Source organism: Rattus norvegicus, chromosome 3, assembly GCF_021556685.1.
Source record: "Rattus norvegicus strain SHRSP/BbbUtx chromosome 3, alternate assembly SHRSP_T2T, whole genome shotgun sequence".
Lineage (NCBI taxonomy): Eukaryota > Metazoa > Chordata > Mammalia > Rodentia > Muridae > Rattus > Rattus norvegicus.
In genome coordinates this window covers 61,002,386-61,024,443 of record NC_141536.1, presented here as the reverse complement: position 1 = coordinate 61,024,443, position 22,058 = coordinate 61,002,386, and the positions used below count along the sequence as shown (strand labels likewise).

The 22,058-nt window shown below is 44.2% G+C and overlaps 1 protein-coding gene across 2 annotated transcripts in view; it reads left to right on the top strand.

Annotated features, from left to right (window-relative positions):
- The window catches only part of Ttn (titin), a 272,327-nt gene that overhangs the window by 81,912 nt on the left and 168,357 nt on the right, over positions 1-22,058 (top strand). For both annotated transcript variants that reach the window (NM_032068.1, XM_087654755.1), the window contains 30 exon segments: positions 716-994; positions 1,114-1,395; positions 2,353-2,631; positions 2,759-3,046; positions 3,209-3,487; positions 3,579-3,857; positions 3,958-4,236; positions 4,482-4,769; positions 4,881-5,168; positions 5,960-6,241; positions 6,658-6,936; positions 7,056-7,337; positions 7,474-7,752; positions 7,849-8,136; positions 8,263-8,541; positions 8,635-8,913; positions 9,008-9,286; positions 9,405-9,692; positions 9,840-10,127; positions 12,143-12,424; positions 12,640-12,918; positions 13,281-13,562; positions 13,677-13,955; positions 14,439-14,726; positions 14,829-15,107; positions 15,240-15,518; positions 15,605-15,883; positions 18,418-18,705; positions 18,847-19,134; positions 19,577-19,867. In NM_032068.1, the coding sequence (NP_114457.1) occupies positions 716-994; positions 1,114-1,395; positions 2,353-2,631; positions 2,759-3,046; positions 3,209-3,487; positions 3,579-3,857; positions 3,958-4,236; positions 4,482-4,769; positions 4,881-5,168; positions 5,960-6,241; positions 6,658-6,936; positions 7,056-7,337; positions 7,474-7,752; positions 7,849-8,136; positions 8,263-8,541; positions 8,635-8,913; positions 9,008-9,286; positions 9,405-9,692; positions 9,840-10,127; positions 12,143-12,424; positions 12,640-12,918; positions 13,281-13,562; positions 13,677-13,955; positions 14,439-14,726; positions 14,829-15,107; positions 15,240-15,518; positions 15,605-15,883; positions 18,418-18,705; positions 18,847-19,134; positions 19,577-19,867 (8,478 nt within the window).

Below are 22,058 nucleotides of genomic sequence, written 5' to 3'. Positions count from 1 at the left end.
TTTAAAATGAATTAGATATATGAAAATAAATAGAAAATTTTTAAATTAGTCATTTGATTTCAATCATATTACAGCTATATCAGGATCCTTAGTATGGTCTGTACCATAATGATGTAATGTATAAAGAATACAGGTTTTAACATTGCATCTTTAAAAGAGCAACAATGTTTTTCCTCTTTCCCGAGAATCAGCTCCTATCTTTAAAAATGTAATTCTACTGTGGTGCAAATAGTGCTGATATTTTCCACAGCCATCTCCCAGCATGCTTTGCATAATGCTCAAATTTGTCATGTGAGTTAATTATTACAATAACCAGTTCCTGAAGTGGAAGACTCAGATCACAGCTGTGATTGTGACTTCTGGGTACCTCTGTTGTAAAGCATAAATGACATTCTTTTTTTTTTATTTTCTAAAGGCAAGATTCCACAGCTCATAAAATTCCCACTTACTGATATACTTATTCATCTGTAAATCCTGCATCAATCTTTATGGTCCAAAATAATCAGCACATTGAGTTTCTCAACTGTGACCCTCTTAGATGTGCCTCGGCTCTCCACCTATCTAGCTGGTTGTCTTATAAAAGCTCCTTTGTGATGTTGCTGCCCACGCATGATAACATCTTAAACCATGCTTCTGATTGAAAAATAGAAAACCCTTTTCCACCGGAGGAAGTCGAGTAGCCCAACTCATGAGACATTCTTGTCTTTTTTTACAGAACCACCGGTTTTTAGTAGCTTTCCGCCTGTAGTAGAAACCCTTAAGAACACTGAAGTTAGCCTTGAGTGCGAGCTTTCGGGAACACCGCCCTTTGAGGTGGTGTGGTACAAAGACAAGCGTCAGCTCCGAAGCAGCAAGAAGTACAAGATCGCATCCAAGAACTTCCACGCGAGCATTCACATCCTCAACGTGGACTCGACAGACATCGGTGAATACCACTGCAAAGCCCAGAACGAAGTGGGCAGTGACACTTGCATCTGTGCTATAAAGTTAAAAGGTAAGCATGGTCTCTGGGCATGGCAGAAAGATCAGGCACATGCCAAATGCTCAGCATGCCCTCTCTCCCATCACCTGGAAAGCGCTGTGAGCAATCTCTATTTATCTTTTCCTGCTCAGAACCACCAAAATTCATCTCCAAGCTGAACAGCCTCACGGTGGTGGCTGGCGAGCCTGCTGAGCTGCAAGCATCCATTGAAGGTGCCCCGCCCATTTCTGTGCAGTGGCTTAAAGAGAAAGAAGAAGTGGTCAGAGAGAGCGAGAACGTTAGAATTTCTTTCGTCAACAACGTCGCGACTCTGCAGTTTGCTAAAGCGGAGCCAGCTAATGCTGGGAAGTACATTTGCCAAGTCAAGAATGACGGCGGAGTGAGGGAAAACATGGCCTCGTTGACTGTCTTAGGTACAGCAGTCCCCTGTTAGCATTTGGGAGCAATCACTGGGATGAGCTTCCGTGCAATCTTATGGTTCTGAATTTCTCCCAGAACTGTATTAAGCCTCACTATTTAGAAGGCTTAAGGGAAAAGGACCAACTTAAGCACTCTTTTCTGATTCCCGCGGTTCTAACGAATGATAGCTAGCTGTTTTATTGCATCTGCACATTTTCTTGGTGGGGAGCAGATATCCTGAGTATCTTTGCTTTCAGTGTGAACCACTTGGAGGCCTTCTATTCTTACGTACACTACTGTATTATAGTAGTGGCTAAGCTGACAAAGGAGCAACGTTTGAAGAAAGATATGCATTGTCATCATTGAGCATATTAAATTTCAATCCATTAATAAGAAAGAAAGTGAAGAGATCTTTCAAACTATCTTCTCTAGCAACTTAGCACAGAGGAGAAAGCACCAAGTAACTCATTTAACAGGGACCCTCTGCTCTAAAAAGGGTCAAGTGTAAATCAAGACACATTATCTGGGGTCCAATGAGACGGCCCAGTGAGATGGCCCAGTGAGATGGCCCAGTGAGATGGCCCAGTGGGTTAAGCTGCCTGCCATCATCCCTGAGGACCTCAGTTCAATCCCTGGGACCAATTGGGACCTCTGACCTCTACATGCATTCCATGGCATAGACCCCCACCAAGCACACATGTGCACTCATGAAGTAAATATAATTTATACCTTTCTAAAAGCCAGATCATCTGGTGTACATTGCCCAAATTGTCTTGGAATTGAATAATGCCCAAATATGTTTTTAATGAATGCTAATAATTTTATGAAGGCATAGAATTATGGAGTCACGTTTTAAAGCCAAGAGAGAGGATGATATAATCATCACTGGGAGAGATAATCTTAGTGCGATTCATAGAGGAGATGCAGGGAAGGTCTAGGTTTTTAAAGAGGCATCTCATGTTTTATTTCAGAGCCTGCGGTCATTGTAGAGAAGGCAGGGTCCATGACGGTGACCGTGGGAGAAACGTGTTCCCTGGAGTGTAAGGTGGCTGGCACTCCGGAGCTGTCTGTTGAGTGGTATAAGGACGGAAAGCTCTTGACCAGCAGCCAAAAACACAAATTTAGCTTCTACAACAAAATCTCTTCCTTGAAAATTCTCTCAGTTGAGAAGGAAGATGCCGGTACCTACACGTTCCAGGTTCAGAACAATGTTGGAAAAAGCAGTTGCACGGCTGTGGTCGATGTGTCAGGTGAGTTCTGGCATTTGCATCGGCTCGCAGATGCCCCCGTATGCAAATTTCTCTTATGAACTTTCCTTCTTTCACAACTCTTCTGTCCCTTCCAGTCACCACAAATCATGTGTCTTTCCTCATGCAGACCGAATGGTCCCTCCCTCTTTCACCAGAAGACTGAAGGATATTGGTGGCGTCCTGGGCACCTCTTGCGTCTTAGAATGTAAAGTGGCTGGATCCTCTCCTATCTCTATTGCCTGGTTTCATGAGAAAACTAAGATTGTCAGTGGAGCAAAGTACCAAACGACATTTTCAGATAACATCTGCACATTGCAGTTGAATTCTCTGGACTCATCGGACATGGGCAGTTACACATGTGTGGCTGCTAATGTGGCTGGGTCGGATGAATGTCGTGCCCTGTTGACCGTACAAGGTCAGTGATACACAGTCAGTATTGCATGACATGTATTAAAAATTCCTCTCTGGGAATATGTCCAGATTGATACACATCTAAAGTACTCTTCATTTCTTATCCAAAATTGAAAGTAAGTACAGAGCTTACTGGATCTTTCCATTGTCTTCTATGTCTGTGTAGAGCCTCCCTCTTTTGTGAAAGAACCTGAACCCCTGGAAATCCTTCCGGGCAAAAACATAACCTTCACAAGTGTTATCAGAGGAACCCCTCCATTCAAGGTTGGCTGGTTTAGGGGTGCCAGAGAATTGGTGAAAGGAGACAGGTGCAATATTTATTTTGAAGACACCGTGGCAGAACTGGAATTATTTAATATCGACGTATCCCAGAGTGGGGAATACACCTGCGTGGTTTCTAACAATGCCGGCCAAGCGTCCTGCACTACGCGTCTCTTTGTGAAAGGTTTGCCAAACACACTCCCTCTCCTTGCTTTGATTACTGAAATGTCTATGGCTTTACGATGTGTCTAACTGCAATGTCTGTCACTTATCAGAACCGGCCACATTTGTAAAGAAGTTAAGTGATCACTCTGTAGAGCCAGGGAAGTCTATAATTCTGGAGGGCACCTATACTGGGACACTTCCAATTTCTGTCACCTGGAAAAAAGACGGAGTTGTCATAACTCCATCTGAAAGATGCAACATTGTCACCACGGAGAAAACATGCATCCTGGAGATTCTGACCAGCGCCAAAGGAGATGCAGGGCACTACTCCTGTGAGATTGAAAACGAGGCAGGAAGGGATTCTTGTGACGCTCTCGTATCTACATTAGGTGTGTTACGTTACCCTCTTAGGAATTTTGGATTTACACGCAGGGTGGGACCTTTGCTCTTCTGCTATTCATTGGCTGATTGTGAGCCTTTCTTCTTTAGAACCACCTTATTTTGTGACGGAATTAGAACCTCTGGAGGCATCAGTTGGAGACTCAGTTTCCTTGCAATGCCAAGTTGCTGGGACACCAGAAATTACAGTATCTTGGTTCAAAGGAGACACCAAGTTAAGGTCAACTCCAGAATACAGGACCTACTTTACAAACAACGTGGCCACGCTTGTGTTTAATAAAGTGGGCATCAATGACAGCGGAGAGTACACGTGCGTGGCAGAGAACAGCATAGGAGCAGCAGCCTCTAAGACCGTCTTCAGAATCCAAGGTGATGGTTTTATCTTAGACATTAAGAAAGTTGCTTTCGGGGCTGGGGATTTAGCTCAGTGGTAGAGTGCTTGCCTAGCAAGCGCAAGGCCCTGGGTTCGATCCCCAGCTCCGAAAAAAAAAAAAAAAAAAGAGAGAAGAAAAAAAAAAAAAGAAAGTTGCTTTCCCCTCATTAACTCCTTTATCTTTAAGGGGAGGGTCGCACTTTATCCACTAACTCCTCAAGTATAACTTGTCTTCCTACAGAGCGCCAACTCCCGCCTTCCTTTGCAAGACAGTTGAAGGACATTGAGCAAACCGTTGGCTTACCAGTTACCCTCACTTGCCGACTAAATGGCTCTGCGCCCATCCACGTGTGCTGGTATAGAGATGGGGTACTTCTAAGGGATGATGAAAATCTGCAGATGTCATTTGTGGATAATGTGGCAACATTAAAAATTTTGCAAACCGACCTGAGTCACTCTGGCCAGTATTCCTGCTCGGCTTCCAATCCACTTGGCACAGCATCTTCTACGGCTAGACTAACAGCAAGAGGTGTGTTCCCATGACCATCTTTCTCTTTATAAACCCTGGGGTTTTTTTTTTTTATTTAATTGTGAAGAAAAAAATAACTGACAACCGAAACCGTTTCCTCTAATCTTCCAGAACCTAAGAAATCACCCTTCTTTGACATCAAGCCAGTGTCCATAGATGTTATTGCCGGAGAAAGTGCAGATTTTGAGTGTCACGTCACTGGCGCTCAACCGATGAGAGTCACGTGGTCAAAAGATAACAAGGAAATCCGACCTGGAGGGAACTATACTATCACGTGTGTGGGCAACACTCCCCATCTGAGGATTCTTAAAGTGGGCAAAGGAGACTCTGGTCAATACACTTGTCAAGCCACCAATGATGTTGGGAAAGACATGTGCTCTGCTCAGCTCAGTGTGAAAGGTATCATGGCAGAGTATTTGCCAATGTTTGTTGTGTCATGTGCCTGTGTTACTGTCCTCTAAGGGTCTTTAGGTTTTCCATTTTGAGGCTGGTGCTATAACTCAGTATGCGAGCATTGGCCTCATATATGTGAAGCTGTGAACTCAATCTCTCGGTAGTGCCAAAGATGAGAAAGAAGTTGTGGTTTTGCCTTGTTTGTTTTTGTTTTTGAGAAACTGTCTTACTATCTATAGTCCATGCTGGCCTGTAACTTATAGGAATCCTCCTGTCTCAGCCTCCTGGGAGCTAGGATTACAGGTGTGAGACACTATTTTCAGCTGTCTTGAGTTTTTAAACTTCTGGGTTAAACTAACAATCATATCTGATTGATGCCTACATGTTAGAGGAACAATAACCAAAGTTTTGCCTTCTCTTCATATTGTCTCTTAAGTGAGCATTCTTTCATTAAACCTTGTTGACTACGGTTTCAATCATTCACTCTTCCTTTTCATCATTTCTTGTTGTATAACACCCTGACTTATCATTACAAGTTTTATATCAAATACAGAATTATATCAGCTAGTGCATTTTCCCTTATATATCTGGACTGCAATATATCAGCTACATTTTCTTATAAATATTTTAAATTACTTAATAGGAAAAAAAGATGACTTATTTTATGATGAAATCATTAGAAAGTTCATTCTTAATAGTAAGTCTGTTAAATGTGAACTTCGGGGATTGTCGACTGTAAGGATAAACTCTCTCGGCACATGATTATGCATTACTGATTGTTTCCTTTGGTTTACTAGAACCTCCCAAGTTTATTAAGAAATTAGATACTTCAAAAGTTGCCAAGCAGGGAGAATCCATCCAACTGGAATGCAAGATAAGTGGCTCTCCAGAGATCAAAGTTGTGTGGTTCCGGAATGACAGCGAACTTCATGAAAGCTGGAAATACAACATGTCCTTCGTGAATTCCGTGGCACTGCTAACCATCAACGAAGCCAGTGTTGAGGACACTGGGGACTATATCTGTGAAGCTCACAATGGCGTTGGTCATGCCAGCTGCAGCACAGCCCTGAAAGTTAAAGGTTAGACCCCTCTTCTGCTGTCTTCCTCCTCTTCAGTGGACTCCTTATGGTCTCAAGGTCTTGAGCTGTCCAAATATCCAGAAATGGAATCAGGCTAGACTTGTGCCTGAGGATTTCTGATGGTTAGAAAAAAGCCAGTATTCCTCGGGTGTTTGTGAAACCAGTTCTCCTCTAACCAACTTTTCACTACAGAGTCAATCAGTGAATTTGGAAGATTCAAATCTAAAAGCTTACGGCTCTTAAAAGTATGTTTTATGAATTTCCACGTGTCACTGTGTGTTGCCATTATTCCTGCCAGTCACTCTTAATGATCTCCTATTCATAGCTAATATCTCTAGATTATGTGGACACTAACAGCATTTGTTCTCTTTGGTTAAGCCGTTCCTCTCATTGCTCATCCTCTTTTCTTCCGGTAGCTCCTCCTGTCTTTACCCAGAAGCCTCCTCCAGTTGGAGCCCTGAAAGGGTCTGATGTGATCCTTCAGTGTGAGATTTCGGGAACGCCCCCCTTTGAGGTGGTGTGGGTTAAAGATCGGAAACAAGTACGGAGCAGCAAGAAATTTAAAGTCACCTCCAAAAATTTTGACACGAGTCTTCATATCTTTAATCTGGAAGCCCCCGACATAGGGGAGTATCACTGCAAAGCCACTAACGAGGTGGGAAGTGACACGTGTGCTTGCACCGTCAAGTTCAAAGGTTTGTACACATAGACGCACACAAGCACCCGCCTCTTCTTTCGGTCTGTCTCTGTTCAACTAATAACTTACGCCGGTATGTTTCTAGTCTTTCATTTAACCACGCGTTTCTTTCATCAGAACCACCCCGGTTTGTGAAAAAGCTCAGTGACGTGTCCACCCTTATTGGGGATCCTGTGGAATTACAAGCTGTGGTGGAAGGTTTCCAGCCAATTTCTGTTGTCTGGCTGAAAGATAAAGGTGAAGTCATCAGGGAGAGTGAAAACGTTAGGATTTCCTTCGTGGATAACATTGCAACTCTCCAACTGGGAAGTCCAGAAGCATCGCATTCTGGAAAATATGTTTGCCAAATCAAAAACGATGCCGGAATGAGAGAGTGTTCGGCACTCCTGACTGTCCTAGGTTAGTATCGAAGCAGAGACTCAGAAAACAAAGGAGGGAGTTGCCCTATAATCATTTCCTGAAGACGACTCTTAGCCAACTAGCCACTGACTAAGGTGAATTTGTCCTGAATGCAATATGCTTCTTCTTCTTCTAGAACCAGCCAGGATTGTAGAGAAACCAGAACCCATGACTGTGACGACTGGAAATCCCTTCACACTGGAGTGTGTAGTAGCTGGGACTCCAGAACTTTCAGCCAAGTGGTTGAAAGATGGTAGAGAACTATCTTCAGGCAGCAGACATCACATTACATTTGTCAGAAACCTGGCTTCCCTTAAGATCCCCTCCGCAGAAATGAATGACAAGGGCTTATATAGCTTTGAGGTGGAAAACAGTGTTGGCAAAAGCAGCTGCACTGTGTCTGTCCATGTCTCAGGTGAGTAGGAAGAAGGGGCCTTGATAAAGATGGCCCCTCCAGTCGAGGTGGGAGAGGAAGAAAGCTCCTTTCTAAATGGAAACTGTTCTTCTCTAGACCGAGTTGTTCCACCGTCCTTCATCCGAAAGCTTAAGGACACGACTGCCACGCTTGGGGCCTCTGTGGTTTTGGAGTGTCGGGTGTCAGGCTCGGCCCCAATATCAGTGGGCTGGTTTCTGGATGGCAACGAGATCATCAGCAGTCCCAAATGTCAGCCCAGCTTTGCGGATAACGTCTGCACTCTGACTCTGAGCTCCCTGGAGCCCTCCGACACGGGCGCATACACGTGTGTGGCTGCCAATGTAGCTGGTCAGGATGAGAGCTCTGCTCTTCTGACTGTCCAAGGTCAGTGTACAAAGATGCTCTTCTGCTTCTCTCCCCACTGGCCAGCCTCGAGTGCCTTGTCTTCGTTTGTCTTCGTTTTTAAGTGACCTCTTTTCTTTCCCTCTCCCTCCTATCTGGGCATTTTAGAACCACCATCTTTTGAACAAACCCCTGACTCTGTGGAAGTTTTGCCTGGAATGAGCCTGACCTTCACCAGTGTCTTTAGAGGTACCCCTCCCTTCAAGGTCAAGTGGTTTAAGGGCAGCAGGGAGTTGGAGTCAGGGGAGGCTTGCACCATTTCTTTAGAAGACTTTGTCACTGAGCTGGAACTCCTGGAGGTGGAGCCGTTGCAGAGTGGAGATTACTCTTGCCTCGTGACCAACGATGCTGGCAGCGCGTCCTGTACCACGCACCTCTTTGTGAAAGGTTCGGTCTTTTCTCTAGTACCCACTACTTCTTAAAAGTCTTCCCGTGCTCCATTGGAAGGTACAACTCAACCCTCATATTTGCTCCTTACAGAACCAGCCACTTTCGTGAAAAGGTTGGCTGACACCAGTGTGGAGACGGGCAGCCCCATCGTTCTGGAAGCCACGTACTCTGGCACACCACCTATCGCCGTGAGCTGGTTGAAGAATGAATATCCTCTGTCACAGTCTCCTAACTGTGGCATCACCACGACAGAAAGATCTAGCATCCTAGAAATTCTTGAGAGCACAATAGAGGACTATGCGCAGTACGCTTGCCTGATAGAAAATGAAGCCGGACAGGATATCTGTGAAGCTCTTGTGTCTGTCCTAGGTGTGCTGACAGTGCATTCTTCCTGTTGTTGTCTCTCCCTGTCAATCACTTTTAGTTGGTGTTAACAAATCGCTTGCTATCCTTTGTACCCTAGAACCACCTTACTTTATCGAGCCCCTGGAGCATGTGGAAGCAGCTATTGGCGAGCCCACAACGTTACAGTGTAAAGTGGACGGAACGCCTGAAATCAGAATTTCTTGGTATAAGGAGCATACAAAGCTACGGTCCGCTCCTGCGTATAAGATGCAATTCAAAAACAACGTGGCCTCCTTAGTCATCAACAAGGTGGACCACAGTGATGTGGGAGAGTACACCTGCAAGGCAGAAAACAGTGTGGGGGCTGTTGCTTCTTCCGCTGTGCTGGTTATCAAAGGTGATGACGGTTTTGCTTGATAAGTCTTGCTGTGTGTTGACAGACCCATTCTATTAAGAGCTTTTCATGGAGAGACACATACTGTGACAAATAAGGATTGTCTATATCTTCTTTCCAGAGCGTAAACTTCCACCTTCCTTTGCGAGAAAGCTGAAAGATGTTCACGAGACTCTCGGCTTCCCAGTCGCTTTTGAATGTCGAATCAATGGCTCGGAACCTCTTCAGGTGTCTTGGTACAAGGATGGCCAACTTTTAAAAGATGATTCTAATTTGCAGATGTCTTTTGTTCATCATGTTGCCACTCTACAGATTTTGCAAACTGACCAGAGCCATGTTGGTCAGTATAATTGTTCAGCCTCTAATCCTCTTGGGACTGCTTCGTCCAGTGCGAAGCTCATCCTGTCAGGTGAGTTAGTAACTCATCATATCACCCTCTTCCTTACAATACAGCTTCACTTCCTTGGGCCACCAAAGGATTGGTGCTATTTGGTTTCTATTCCTAATCTTGGATCATGGAAACTGACATCGCCATGTTGGTCTTCCTTCTTTCCAGAACATGAAGTGCCTCCCTTCTTTGACTTAAAGCCTGTGTCAGTAGACCTTGCTCTTGGTGAAAGTGGTTCTTTTAAATGCCATGTCACTGGAACAGCACCAATCAAAATCACCTGGGCTAAAGATAACCGTGAGATTCGCCCTGGAGGCAACTACAAGATGACTCTGGTTGAAAATACTGCCACTCTGACTGTGCTCAAAGTAGCCAAAGGAGACGCTGGACAATATACCTGCTACGCCAGCAACGTTGCTGGAAAGGACTCTTGTTCTGCTCAACTTGGTGTACAAGGTACTCCTTAGAGTGAAGTGCCAAGATCTCTTTCACTTTATCTATGTCTTGAAATGTGGATGGGAAATATGACTGTAGAGTGTGTGTGTGTGTGTGTGTGTGTGTGTGTGTGTGTGTGTATACAAGGACATGCCAAGTTGGAGCCCTAATATCATAATATGGAATGAATTAAAGAAAAGGAAGGAAAGAAGGAGGAAAAAGGAAGGGAAGAAGGAAGAAAAAGGAAGGGGAGGAGGAACAGAGGGGTCACAAATGAGTCCAGGATCTTCTAAATGGGAAAACATCTTGATTTGTTTTTAAAGTAGAAAATTACAAAAATGTTAAGTGGAAAATAAATTTTCAAAGATTAAAGAGAAAATGAACCAAAAACATTCCTATAGTTATATGAAGAGCCTAGTCTGAAAAGTTATCAAAGGGAAAAATATTTTCTGCGGTACTTAGTAAGTTAATGAATCTGTTACCCTCTAAAACATAGCACACCCAAGTTCTTCAAGAAGAGTCAGGTCAACTGTGAGGTTAAATTCTTTCCCACCACCAGCTATGCTTCGTCAACAGCAGAAGCCGGTGGGCCAGGATAGCGATTTGGATCAGGAGTTTCCAAGTTCTTGTTCAAATAGCATAGTATTGAGGATGAGTTTTGTTTAAGGGTCATGCAGAAGTTCGTGCTTGATACTCTGAAAGATGACATCACTGTCAATGAGTGTTGTTTACTCAAAAGTCCCCTGGTCACTGCTTAGGGCTTTTGTCTATGGAGCCAGGAAGAAGAAGAAAATCTGGTTGCTAGGTCTGGGGTCTGGATAGTTGTATTGTGGTTGCTAGGTCTGGGGTCTGGATAGTTGTGTTGTGGTTGGTAGGCATGGGTTATGTAAGACCTAACATGCCGTGCATGTCCATATCCGAGATGCATTTAATTTTAATCAGATGCATGCCCAACCATATACAGGAACAAATAAGGGACTTCTCCAAAAAATCCATTTTGAGGACACGATTTGTCTTAGTGTACATGCACCCCAAATCCATGAAGGCTGAGTTGACCCACTGTCTCTAGTTCCAGAATAAGTATCCAGGTGCATTTGACCACAAAAAGGGAGGCTTTTGAAAAGTTGATAGGGAGTCTTAGATCCAAGTTAACATGGCTTTGTTTGAAGAGCAGTGAACATGGAGCTTGATGTAGGTGGACTCGAGGGTTGCTAAGTGCATTGCCGGAGAAGCCACACGTATGCACCTGAAGCCGAGCAAACTTCAGATTGCTAAGATCTCCTTATGCATGCCTGCCTCATAGGATTCAGGTGCCTCAGCACCCAATGTTATGCAAGAATATTTCACAGCTGAGTAGCAAGGTTGATAGATTTGCCTCCATAGACTACCCTCTAATCAATTTTAGTATCTTTAAGCTTCTTAGAGCAGTAGTTCATAAATATCTTAAAATTTAGATTGATGTTCAAGACCCTTTTGCACCATGAGACAACTAACCATTTTACCTATAAGCCCGAATGTTTAAGAACATTGTTCTCACTCTCTTCAGAAGGAAATGATGGACGCTGAAGGGATATATCTTTTGAAGGCATATGAGAGATAACTGTACTTTAAAATCTTAAGATATCCCTTTTGCTCTGGCTGCGTATGGTACATAATGAATACCTTTGAAGCTATAACTCCCCTCAGACTCACACACAGGGCACTCAGTCTCTCCCTCCATCACAGAGGATTTCTGTGATGTTGCCTGTGAACTCAGGCCTACAGAGATAATTCTGTTTCTGGGAGGCGGGCTACACAGTAGAGAACATGACCTTCCTTTTCTTCCTATAGCCACGGTTAGATTATAGGTGTTCACAAATGTAAACGTGTCTCACTTAGGGATTTTCTACTTAGATATCACTTAACTAGCCTTCCCTAAGCTGTATCAAATGAACTTGTCTCCTGGAGATGAAGTCCACTCTGACTGATTTCTTCCTTCTTGTAACTCACCTGTCTTTTCTGTCCCTTGCCTTGTGCTTGTCCTTGTGGTTCCTTAGAACCCCCCAGGTTCATTAAGAAGCTAGACCAATCACGGATCGTGAAGCAGGATGAGTATACAAGATACGAATGCAAGATAGGCGGGTCTCCAGAAATCAAGGTTTTGTGGTATAAAGATGAGGTGGAAATTCAAGAAAGCAGTAAATTCAGAATGTCATTCGAGGACTCAGTGGCCATCCTGGAGATGCACAATCTCAGTGTTGAAGACAGTGGGGACTATACCTGTGAGGCTCGCAATGCAGCAGGAAGCGCCAGCAGCAGCACGTCGCTGAAGGTTAAAGGTCAGACCTCATTCTACCCCCACTCTGCACATCAGCTCCTCTACAGTTCACTACATTCTCAGTCTTACTCTCCCTCTGACAAACTTTCAAAACTGTTCAAGGATCCAATAAAAAGGGGAAGGGATCCCAATGGAGTAGAAAGCTAGTTCTTACCCTTGTCTGAATATGAAATTCATCCTAATTTTCTCTCCACCCTACCCTGCCCCCAATCCTAGAACCACCTGTGTTCCGCAAAAAGCCTTTTCCAGTTGAGACACTTAAAGGAGCCGATGTTCACCTTGAGTGCGAGCTTCAGGGAACACCTCCCTTTCAAGTTTCTTGGTACAAAGACAAGAGAGAACTCAGAAGTGGGAAGAAGTACAAGATTATGTCTGAGAATTTGCTCACAAGCATTCACATCCTGAACGTGGACACGGCAGACATCGGGGAATACCAGTGCAAAGCCACAAACGATGTCGGGAGTGACACCTGTGTGGGTTCTGTCACTCTGAAAGGTAGGAGCCATTTCATTCTCTTCTGCTTGCTGGTCTCCTTCTAATTTTAATGCTGTACCTTGGTTACTGTGTGGTGTTTCCTTTTATCCTTAACAATCTACAATCTATTCTATCTAAACCTTCCTTGTATAATATATATGTATGTATGTATATATATATATACTAACTACATTTTCCTATATATAGATAGATCAATATATACATAACATCATATGTATATACACACACACACACACATATATATATATATATATATATATATATATTATTGGTAATGATACATTACCATGGGGATGATTTCTCACATTCATAATGCAGTCCTGTACATATTGAAGCCCTGTCTCCCTGTCTCCCCTCCTCAGCACCACCACAATTTGTGAAGAAACTGAGCGACGTTTCTACCATCATTGGCAAAGAAGTCCAGCTACAGACAACAATTGAGGGCGCTGAGCCGATTTCGGTGGCGTGGTTCAAAGATAAAGGGGAAATCGTCAGAGAAAGTGACAACATCTGGATTTCTCATTCTGAAAACGTCGCGACCCTCCATTTCTCAAGAGCAGAACCAGCCAATGCTGGGAAATACACCTGCCAGATCAAGAATGACGCAGGGGTGCAGGAGTGCTACGCCACGCTGTCAGTGCTCGGTCAGTAAAGCGGGTGTCCTCGTGAACGCAGGAAGTGCACGCGGGTCTGTGTTTCCTTTAGTTTCCATCTTCAGTTTCACTCTTAATGATGGTGTGATCATCCACCTCTTTCAGAGCCTGCCACAATCGTGGAAAAGCCAGAATCTATTAAGGTGACTACAGGAGACACCTGTACCTTGGAGTGTACGGTATCTGGGACACCTGAGCTCAGCACCAAGTGGTTTAAGGATGGAAAAGAGCTCACGGGTGACAGCAAATATAAGATAAGCTTCTTCAACAAAGTGTCCGGCCTCAAAATCATCAGCGTGGCACCTGGCGACAGTGGGGTGTACAGCTTTGAAGTGCAAAACCCTGTGGGCAAAGACAGCTGCACAGTCTCCATTCAGGTCTCAGGTTGGTAGCCTGTGTGTTCATCTTTATGACGGCGAGGACCCCAACTGCCCTAAATGGGAGAGAAGCTCCGTCCTCACAGTGCTATGTGCATCTTGTATCACTGGATGCAGCAGGGTCAGAGGCAGAGGACTTGTGCAAACAGAAGGAAAACACCAAAGTCGTACCACGTCACTTTCTGTGGGAAGAGTCTCTAAAAGCATTGTAGAAGTAAAGCCTGTGCTTGAGTGGTGGGTGGGGGACGAAAGGGCTTTTCTAGAAAAGTCACCACTAAGGACTCATTACACCAAGAAAGAGAGACCCTTTATGAAAGCAACTTCTCCACACTTACTCTCCAGGCTTGACCTTGCATAATCCCATGGGTGAAACTTAGGGAATCTTTCAAAAGAGCCAGACGGATCTAGGGATGTCCCATCCAAGGGACAATTCTCTCTGAGACATTTTATAACTGACACCCCTTGATTTGTTCGTTCTTGTCCTTCTCAGACCGAATCATCCCTCCCTCGTTCACAAGAAAACTGAAAGAGACGAATGGTCTGTCCGGCTCCTCCGTTGTGATGGAGTGCAAAGTGTTCGGGTCACCCCCAATCTCCGTCTTGTGGTTCCATGACGGGAATGAGATCAGCAGTGGCCGGAAGTACCAGACCACACTGACAGACAACACCTGTGCCCTAACCGTGAACATGCTGGAGGATGCTGACGCCGGCGACTACACGTGTATAGCTACCAATGTGGCGGGCTCTGACGAATGCAGTGCCCCCCTGACTGTGCGAGGTCAGTTCAAAACACAGTCATACACAGCCACACCACACAAGGGACCAATCAAAAAGTCCACAAACCTTAAAAATGTCCCCAACTTGTGTTTTCTTTCTTTAGAGCCACCATCTTTTGTTCAGAAGCCGGACCCGATGGATGTCTTGACTGGCAGTAATGTCACTTTCACGAGCATTGTCAAAGGAACACCTCCTTTCACTGTCAGCTGGTTCAAAGGCAGCAGCGAGCTTGTGCCTGGGGCCAGGTGCAACGTGTCTCTGCAGGACTCGGTGGCTGAACTGGAGTTGTTTGATGTAGATACATCCCAAAGTGGAGATTACACCTGCATAGTTAGCAATGAGGCCGGCAGGGCTTCCTGTACAACGCAGCTCTTCGTGAAAGGTTGGTTTGCTATTCTGTTTATACAGCTGAGTCTCACGGAGCCATCAGATGTGCTGTGCCTGGGTGTGTGTGTGGAGGGGGTATATGTGTGTGTGTGTATTTGATTTTGTTTTATCAATTTGTCCACACCAGCCCCAGCCATATTTGTGAAGAGACTCAATGATTACAGCATAGAGAAAGGCAAGCCCCTCATTCTAGAAGGGACCTTCTCTGGAACTCCTCCGATCTCTGTCACATGGAAGAAAAATGGCGTAAATGTCACTGCTTCCCAACGGTGTAATATCACCACAACCGAAAAGTCAGCCATTCTAGAAATTCTGAGCAGCACTGTTGAGGATTCCGGGCAGTACAACTGCTACATTGAAAACGCTTCTGGCAAAGATTCCTGCTCCGCCCAGATCCTGATACTAGGTTTGTTTCGATTGCACATTCACAGCCTCGTACCCAGGCAGTGGTCCCAACTGGTCCTTCATGGCTGCTTATCTCTTTTGCTGCAGAACCGCCGTATTTCGTCAAGCAGTTGGAGCCCCTGAAAGTGACAGTTGGTGACTCTGCCTCTTTGCAATGCCAGCTTGCTGGGACTCCCGAAATTGGGGTCTCCTGGTATAAAGGAGACACAAAGCTAAGGCCCACCACCACCTGCAAGATGCATTTTAAGAACAACGTGGCTACACTGGTTTTCACCCAGGTTGACAGCAACGACAGTGGAGAATATATCTGCAGGGCTGAAAACAGTGTGGGAGAAGTTTCTTCATCAACTTTCCTGACTGTTCAAGGTGAGCACGGCATTTTGAAAGCAAATGGATCAGTGCTCCTTTTGAAACATTTAAAATACCCGATGAGGGCCTTCTTTAGGGGAAAATCAAAATGTGATTTTTTTTTTTTTGGCTTAAGTGATTCCAGTTAGAGTTAGCAACTCACCCTTTTCCTTTGAGGGGTTGATTGTTTTAGCTTGTTTTTCTGGGGCTCTTGCTATATAACTTTTATTGGGTGAAACTCACTAGGTAGAATAGGTTGATCTCAAATTCTTTTTTTTTTTTTTTTTTAAAGCACGAGGTAGCTTTATTAACGAGATCCCAGGTCTTAGCGGGATCCCGGGTCGACACGTATCTCACACAGGAGACAGAGGAATCGATCCCGAGCTTCCAAACTCGGGGGTTTATATAGGGAAGGCTAGGGGGGTTGGCGCGGTTACACACAATTGGCTAATTTCTGGCGGGGCTATAAGTGATTGGCTCATTTAAACATGGCAGTGAGATTACAGCACAGCAGGAGAGTACGTATTGACTAGAGCGTACAGGATCTTAGGAGCTAGGGGCGTATCAGGGTTTGAAGGACATCTGGTTAAGGTGTGACTCTGAGTAAGCTGGGGGAGGTGCCCTTCTGCCAGATGGTTTGAGTCAGTCCTGATAACTCGGGCTGGTTCCTGCATTCCTTTTCTTTATCTTTATGGTCTGTTAGTCCTAGCGGCAGGGCGGGGCTGCCTGGATTTGCTTTTCACAGTGTTTAGTCCTGAGTCTGAATTTTCTTTTAACTTCATATTTTTAAACCTTAAATCTGTATAATTTTCCTTTCATTCCCCTCTTCTTCTACTAAGTAATTCTAATCTTAGAATTTTGATATCAAGTCTCATATTTGGTCTCACCAGTTGTCCTAACTGACTGGTACTGTTGTCTCAGAACCATCAACCGCACAGCACCCACTCGATTTTTAACAAAAGCAATTAACCTGTTTGTCACACAGGGTCCAAAAACTAAAACCAAGAAAATTACTAGTAATGGCCCAGCTATATAGCAGAAAGTAGGGTAGTCATCCAGGAAGACCGAGTGAACCAAGACTCAAACCAACCTTGTTGAGCGTCTCTATCTTTTTGTAGGAGTCAAACCTATTAACTAGTTTCTTTAACACACATGGACCTATAATCAAAAGCAGAAGCAAAACTAAGAAGGGTCCCATAAGGGAAGATATCAGAGTAGTCATCCAAGGAGATCTACTAAACCAGCTCTCGAACCATCCCTGATGCGCTTCTCTGTCTTTTGTCTAACCTTTCTCTAAGTTTATTCATGGGGTCTTTAATTACTACTGAATGGTCTGCATAGAAGCAACATTCTTCTTTCAGTGTAGCACACAGACTCCTTTAAGGAATATCAGGTCTAATCTTCTCCTATTCTGAAGGACTACCTCTGAGAGGGAGGTTAGGTATTCTTGGAGGTCAGCTAAAAAGTCTTTCACTCTTTTTATGTCTGAGTCAATGGCAGTTCTGAATTCTCTATAAGCCTTGCATTGCAGGGCAACAGCAGATGTCCTTGTGCTGCCCTTGCAGCACCTAGATAGCTTAAGTAATTCTCAACTCTTTTTTTTTTGTCTTACTAAGTCTTTAGCATCAGGATTCCAATCTGGACACTATCTAAACCTACACACCAAGGTCATGACTAGCTTTTAGAACTTCTAAACTTATACAGATTGTGATCCCTGAGGCACAGTCCCAAGAAGTGTTAGGAGTACTAACATATGCAATGTTACATCATTTGTAATGGAAATCAAGCCTATCCCACACCTGTCTTGATAGAACCCAGGACAAACATGACTGAATTTCCCTCTAGGTCCCAGCTCTCAGCCCCAACAGCTAGTACATGGCTGGTGAGGGCTGAGAATTGACAGCTGTCAGGGTGGTCAGCAGCACCAGGTACAGTCCTTTCCAGCGAGGCTCGAATGTCTGGGCTCAGTGTAGCTGCAGTCTCCGACCTGGAACTCAGGGGTCTCCGGGGCATAGGCTGCTGTCAGCTGTGAGCAGATTTCTTTCTGTATTGATCTCAAATTCTTGAGACAGCTTCCTAACCTTGCCTCTGAGATTATAGGTTTGTACTGCCACCTCTGGCCCCTCTCTTTCTATGCCTTTTGTATACAGGGAGGTGACCAAATGGTCACTTGGAAAGTTCATGCTACCCTTTACCTCTATAAACCTTAAAGTGACTTACATTTTTAAATCCACCCCATACCTTTCTTATTTGGATTGCTAGAAGGTGATCTAAGAAGCAGAAGGTTCTGCTGGGTGCCAGAGACAGGCCTTTAGCTGATCAACATTTTGTTGGCTTACAGGTGTTTTGTTTTGTTTCTCTTTGTATCTCCTACTTTACAAACATTTTCTCCGAAAACTCACGTGCTATTTTCCATCTCCAAGTTAATTTGGTACTCCCCCACCCCAGTCTCCCCTCGTATTTTTAAAGGCATTTCCTGTACATTGGCAGGGTGGCTATGACTCAATTTAACGTATCCAGCTGCGTTCATTGCTTTGATCCTGTTCCCACAGAGCAAAAGCTTCCGCCATCCTTTTCTCAACAACTAAGAGATGTGCAAGAGACGGTAGGATTGCCAGTGGTTTTTGAATGTGCCGTAAGCGGGTCTGAGCCCATCTCCGTGTCTTGGTACAAAGACGGCAAGCCGTTGAAAGACAGCCCAAACGTACAAACATCATTTTTAGACAACATCGCCACTCTGAACATCTTTAAGACCGACAGGAGCCTGGCAGGCCAGTACTCTTGCACTGTTACGAACCCCATCGGCTCTGCCTCTTCAAGTGCCAAGCTCATCCTCACAGGTTCGTGGATAGAAGACATCTGTTGCTATAATTGAAATTTCTGTAATCACTTACAGAGTTTAAAAGAAATCATTGCTGTTTCTTCAATGGGCATAGCCCAAGTCTGAAACCTGAAACCTTGTCCTTGTGATCTCTCTACAGAGGGGAAGAATCCACCCTTCTTTGATATCCCTCTGGCCCCTGTGGATGCTGTGGTGGGAGAAAGTGCTGACTTGGAATGCCATGTCACAGGAACACAGCCCATCAAGGTCACCTGGGCCAAGGACAACAGAGAGATACGAAGTGGTGGTAACTACCAAATCAGCTATCTGGAAAACAGTGCGCACCTGACCATTGTCAAAGTGGACAAAGGTGACTCTGGACAGTACACCTGCTATGCCATCAATGAAGTGGGAAAAGACTCCTGCACAGCCCAGCTTAACATAAAAGGTAGAGTTTATTTTGCATGTGGTCCAATGGAGGGCAGCCATTTGAGAGTAGAACCTAAGAGCCTTAAACAACACCAGGTCTCTTACGGTGGGTAGATTCCTAGGAAACGTCTGAAAATAAATAACATGAAAATGTTTACCAGGAGATAAGTTTGAATGAGGAAAAACTGATGCCATCTAGTCTGTATTTCCTAGAAGTTGATATGTCCTCCTCAACCATAAGACTGAGTCTCTCTTCTTACAAATCCCTGGTTCTGTAAATGCTCATGTGGCAGAAGACAGCCGAGAGTTAGCTGTGGGAAGAGGAGTCACTCGGGAACATGACTTGCTAGGCTGGGTTTGACAAGTTATCCCTGACAATTAACCAAAACAGGACTCCCTTCTCTCCCACGGTGGTAACCCACCTCTGTCTCCCTCTCAGCCGTCTTCTTAATTTCTTACAGAGCGCCTCACCCCACCGAGTTTCACTAAAAAGCTCTCGGAGACGATAGAAGAGACGGAAGGGAACTCATTCAAACTGGAAGGGCGTGTGGCAGGGTCCCAGCCCATCACCATTGCTTGGTACAAAAATAACGTGGAGATCCACCCGACCTCCAACTGCGAGATCACGTTCAAGAACAACGCTCTGCTGCTGCAAGTCAAGAAAGCCAGCATGGCCGACGCGGGCTTGTACACCTGCAAGGCAACAAATGACGCAGGCTCCGCCCTGTGTACGTCATCCATAGTCATCAGAGGTTAGTGCCTTCAGACTCTGCCCTGGTGTGTGTCCCTCCACACGTTTCCATCTGGGCTCAGTGTGGAGCCCCAGACAGAAATGTATTATTTAATAGATTGCCATAATTCCACGTTTGCTAAAACACGTATTATTCATAATTTTGTTCAGTGACCCCCCTCCCCCCAGGTAGACTTCACTTAATAAATAGACTCAGATGTCAGGTTTCTAAGCCATGTCCCCAAATTCTCTCGCGTAACTAGAATTCAAAGCCTTTTTGACATGTGTGCTCAAGTGACGGGTATTTGATAAAATTCGTTTGTTTTGAACATTTCTTTTTAAAAACTATCACAGCATATTATACTTTGCTTATTCCCAGCTACAATGAGAAACATTTCCTTTTGTTTGTAAAGAATAATTGTTGATATATATATATAGTATATTATTGTAATATACAATATATTGTATTGTAATATATATACATATATACATATATATATACATATATATATATATATTACTCTTATCATTTGGCCTAAAATTGAATAGTAATACTAGACAAAATGGTAAAATTTAATCCAAAAACCAAGATTTTGGTAGAAGAATATTATGTATTATAAAAAGATATACTTAAACACAGAGCTCTTATTTTAAGAGAGGAAGCAGTCTCCATCATCTCAAGTCTTCTCTGGCTTTCTAACTGTAATCCTGCAGACAGACAGACTGCCACAATTACTGCACCAGCCAGCTTTCTGGAAAGCATGCAATGGCCACCTCAGGGTATACTGGATGAGCTAATATCATTAGTAGGTTACTATTGTGAACGGCTTAGTGTTACTGGTTGTCTTGGCTACAAATTCAAAGATTATCACCTAGACGATAAAACCAAAATGCATGTAGTCTCGGTGCACACGTGAAGGTCAAAGGTCTGTGTTTAGTGGCGGCTTGTTCTCACGATGCCTTTGCTGTCGGATAGAGACTTTCTGTGGAACTCTGAGTCTGTGTTCACATAGAGATGTATTGAAGCACGTGACACCGGAAGTCGTGATCGGGAATGTTGCCTTACTTTAGCTACAGTCTCAATCACGTTGACAGAACATGACGTCACATGTATGCATTTTTGCCAAGTGACCCAGTCTTGTGTTTGTTTGCACTTGAACACTGAGTTTTGACTCTTGCTTTCTTTGGTCTAGATCTGGAGGTTTTTTTTTTTTTTTAGAGTAACTGTAGCTGCATTTAAAAATCTAAAACTGGGCATCAGAAAAAACATCCATTAAGATCTAGGCATCTCCCTAATTCCGATGGTGGCTTTCTTCCACAGGAGTTCGCAATCATTACTGCTCTATGTGAGCACAATTTCCTCATAAGCCTTTAGGTTTTAGAGTTTGGTAAAAAAAAAAAAAAATGCTGATGCCTGTGGTTTTAAAATGATCCAAATCTTGCTACATTGCACCGACATCAGTAGCAACGCCAGTGTGGTATTTGTGGGGCTTAATCAGGACACAGATGCTGGATGGGTTTGCGGGCAGCTCAGCAGCTGTTCTTGGCTTCTTTTTAAATCTGTCTGTCTTTCTTTCTTTTTTTTTTTTTGACCTTTTTCATTATGTTCTTTTTTTTCTTTTTCTTTTTTTTAATCTTTATTAACTTGAGTATTTCTTATTTACATTTTGATTGTTATTCCCTTTCCCAATTTCCCGGGCCAACATCCCCCTAACCCCTCCCCCTCCCCTTCTATATGGGTGTTCCCCTCCCCATCCTCCCCCTACTACCACCCTCTCCCCAACAATCACGTTCACTGGGGGGTTCAGTCTTAGCAGGACCCAGGGCTTCCCCTTCCACTGGTGATCTTACTAGAATATTCATTGCTACCTATGAGGTCAGAGTCCAGGGTCAGTCCATGTATAGTCTTTAGGTAGTGGCTTAGTCCCTGGAAGCTCTGGTTGCTTGGCATTGTTGTTCATATGGGGTCTCGAGCCCCTTCAAGCTCTTTCAGTCCTTTCTCTGATTCCTTCAATGGGGGTCCTGTTCTCAGTTCAGTGGATTGCTGCTGGCATTCGCCTCTGTATTTGCTGTATTCTGGCTGTGTCTCTCAGGAGAGATCTACATCCGGCTCCTGTCGGTCTGCACTTCTTTGCTTCATCCATCTTATCTAATTGGATGGCTGTATATGTGTGGGCCACATGTGGGGCAGGCTCAAGGAACACCCATTCTTT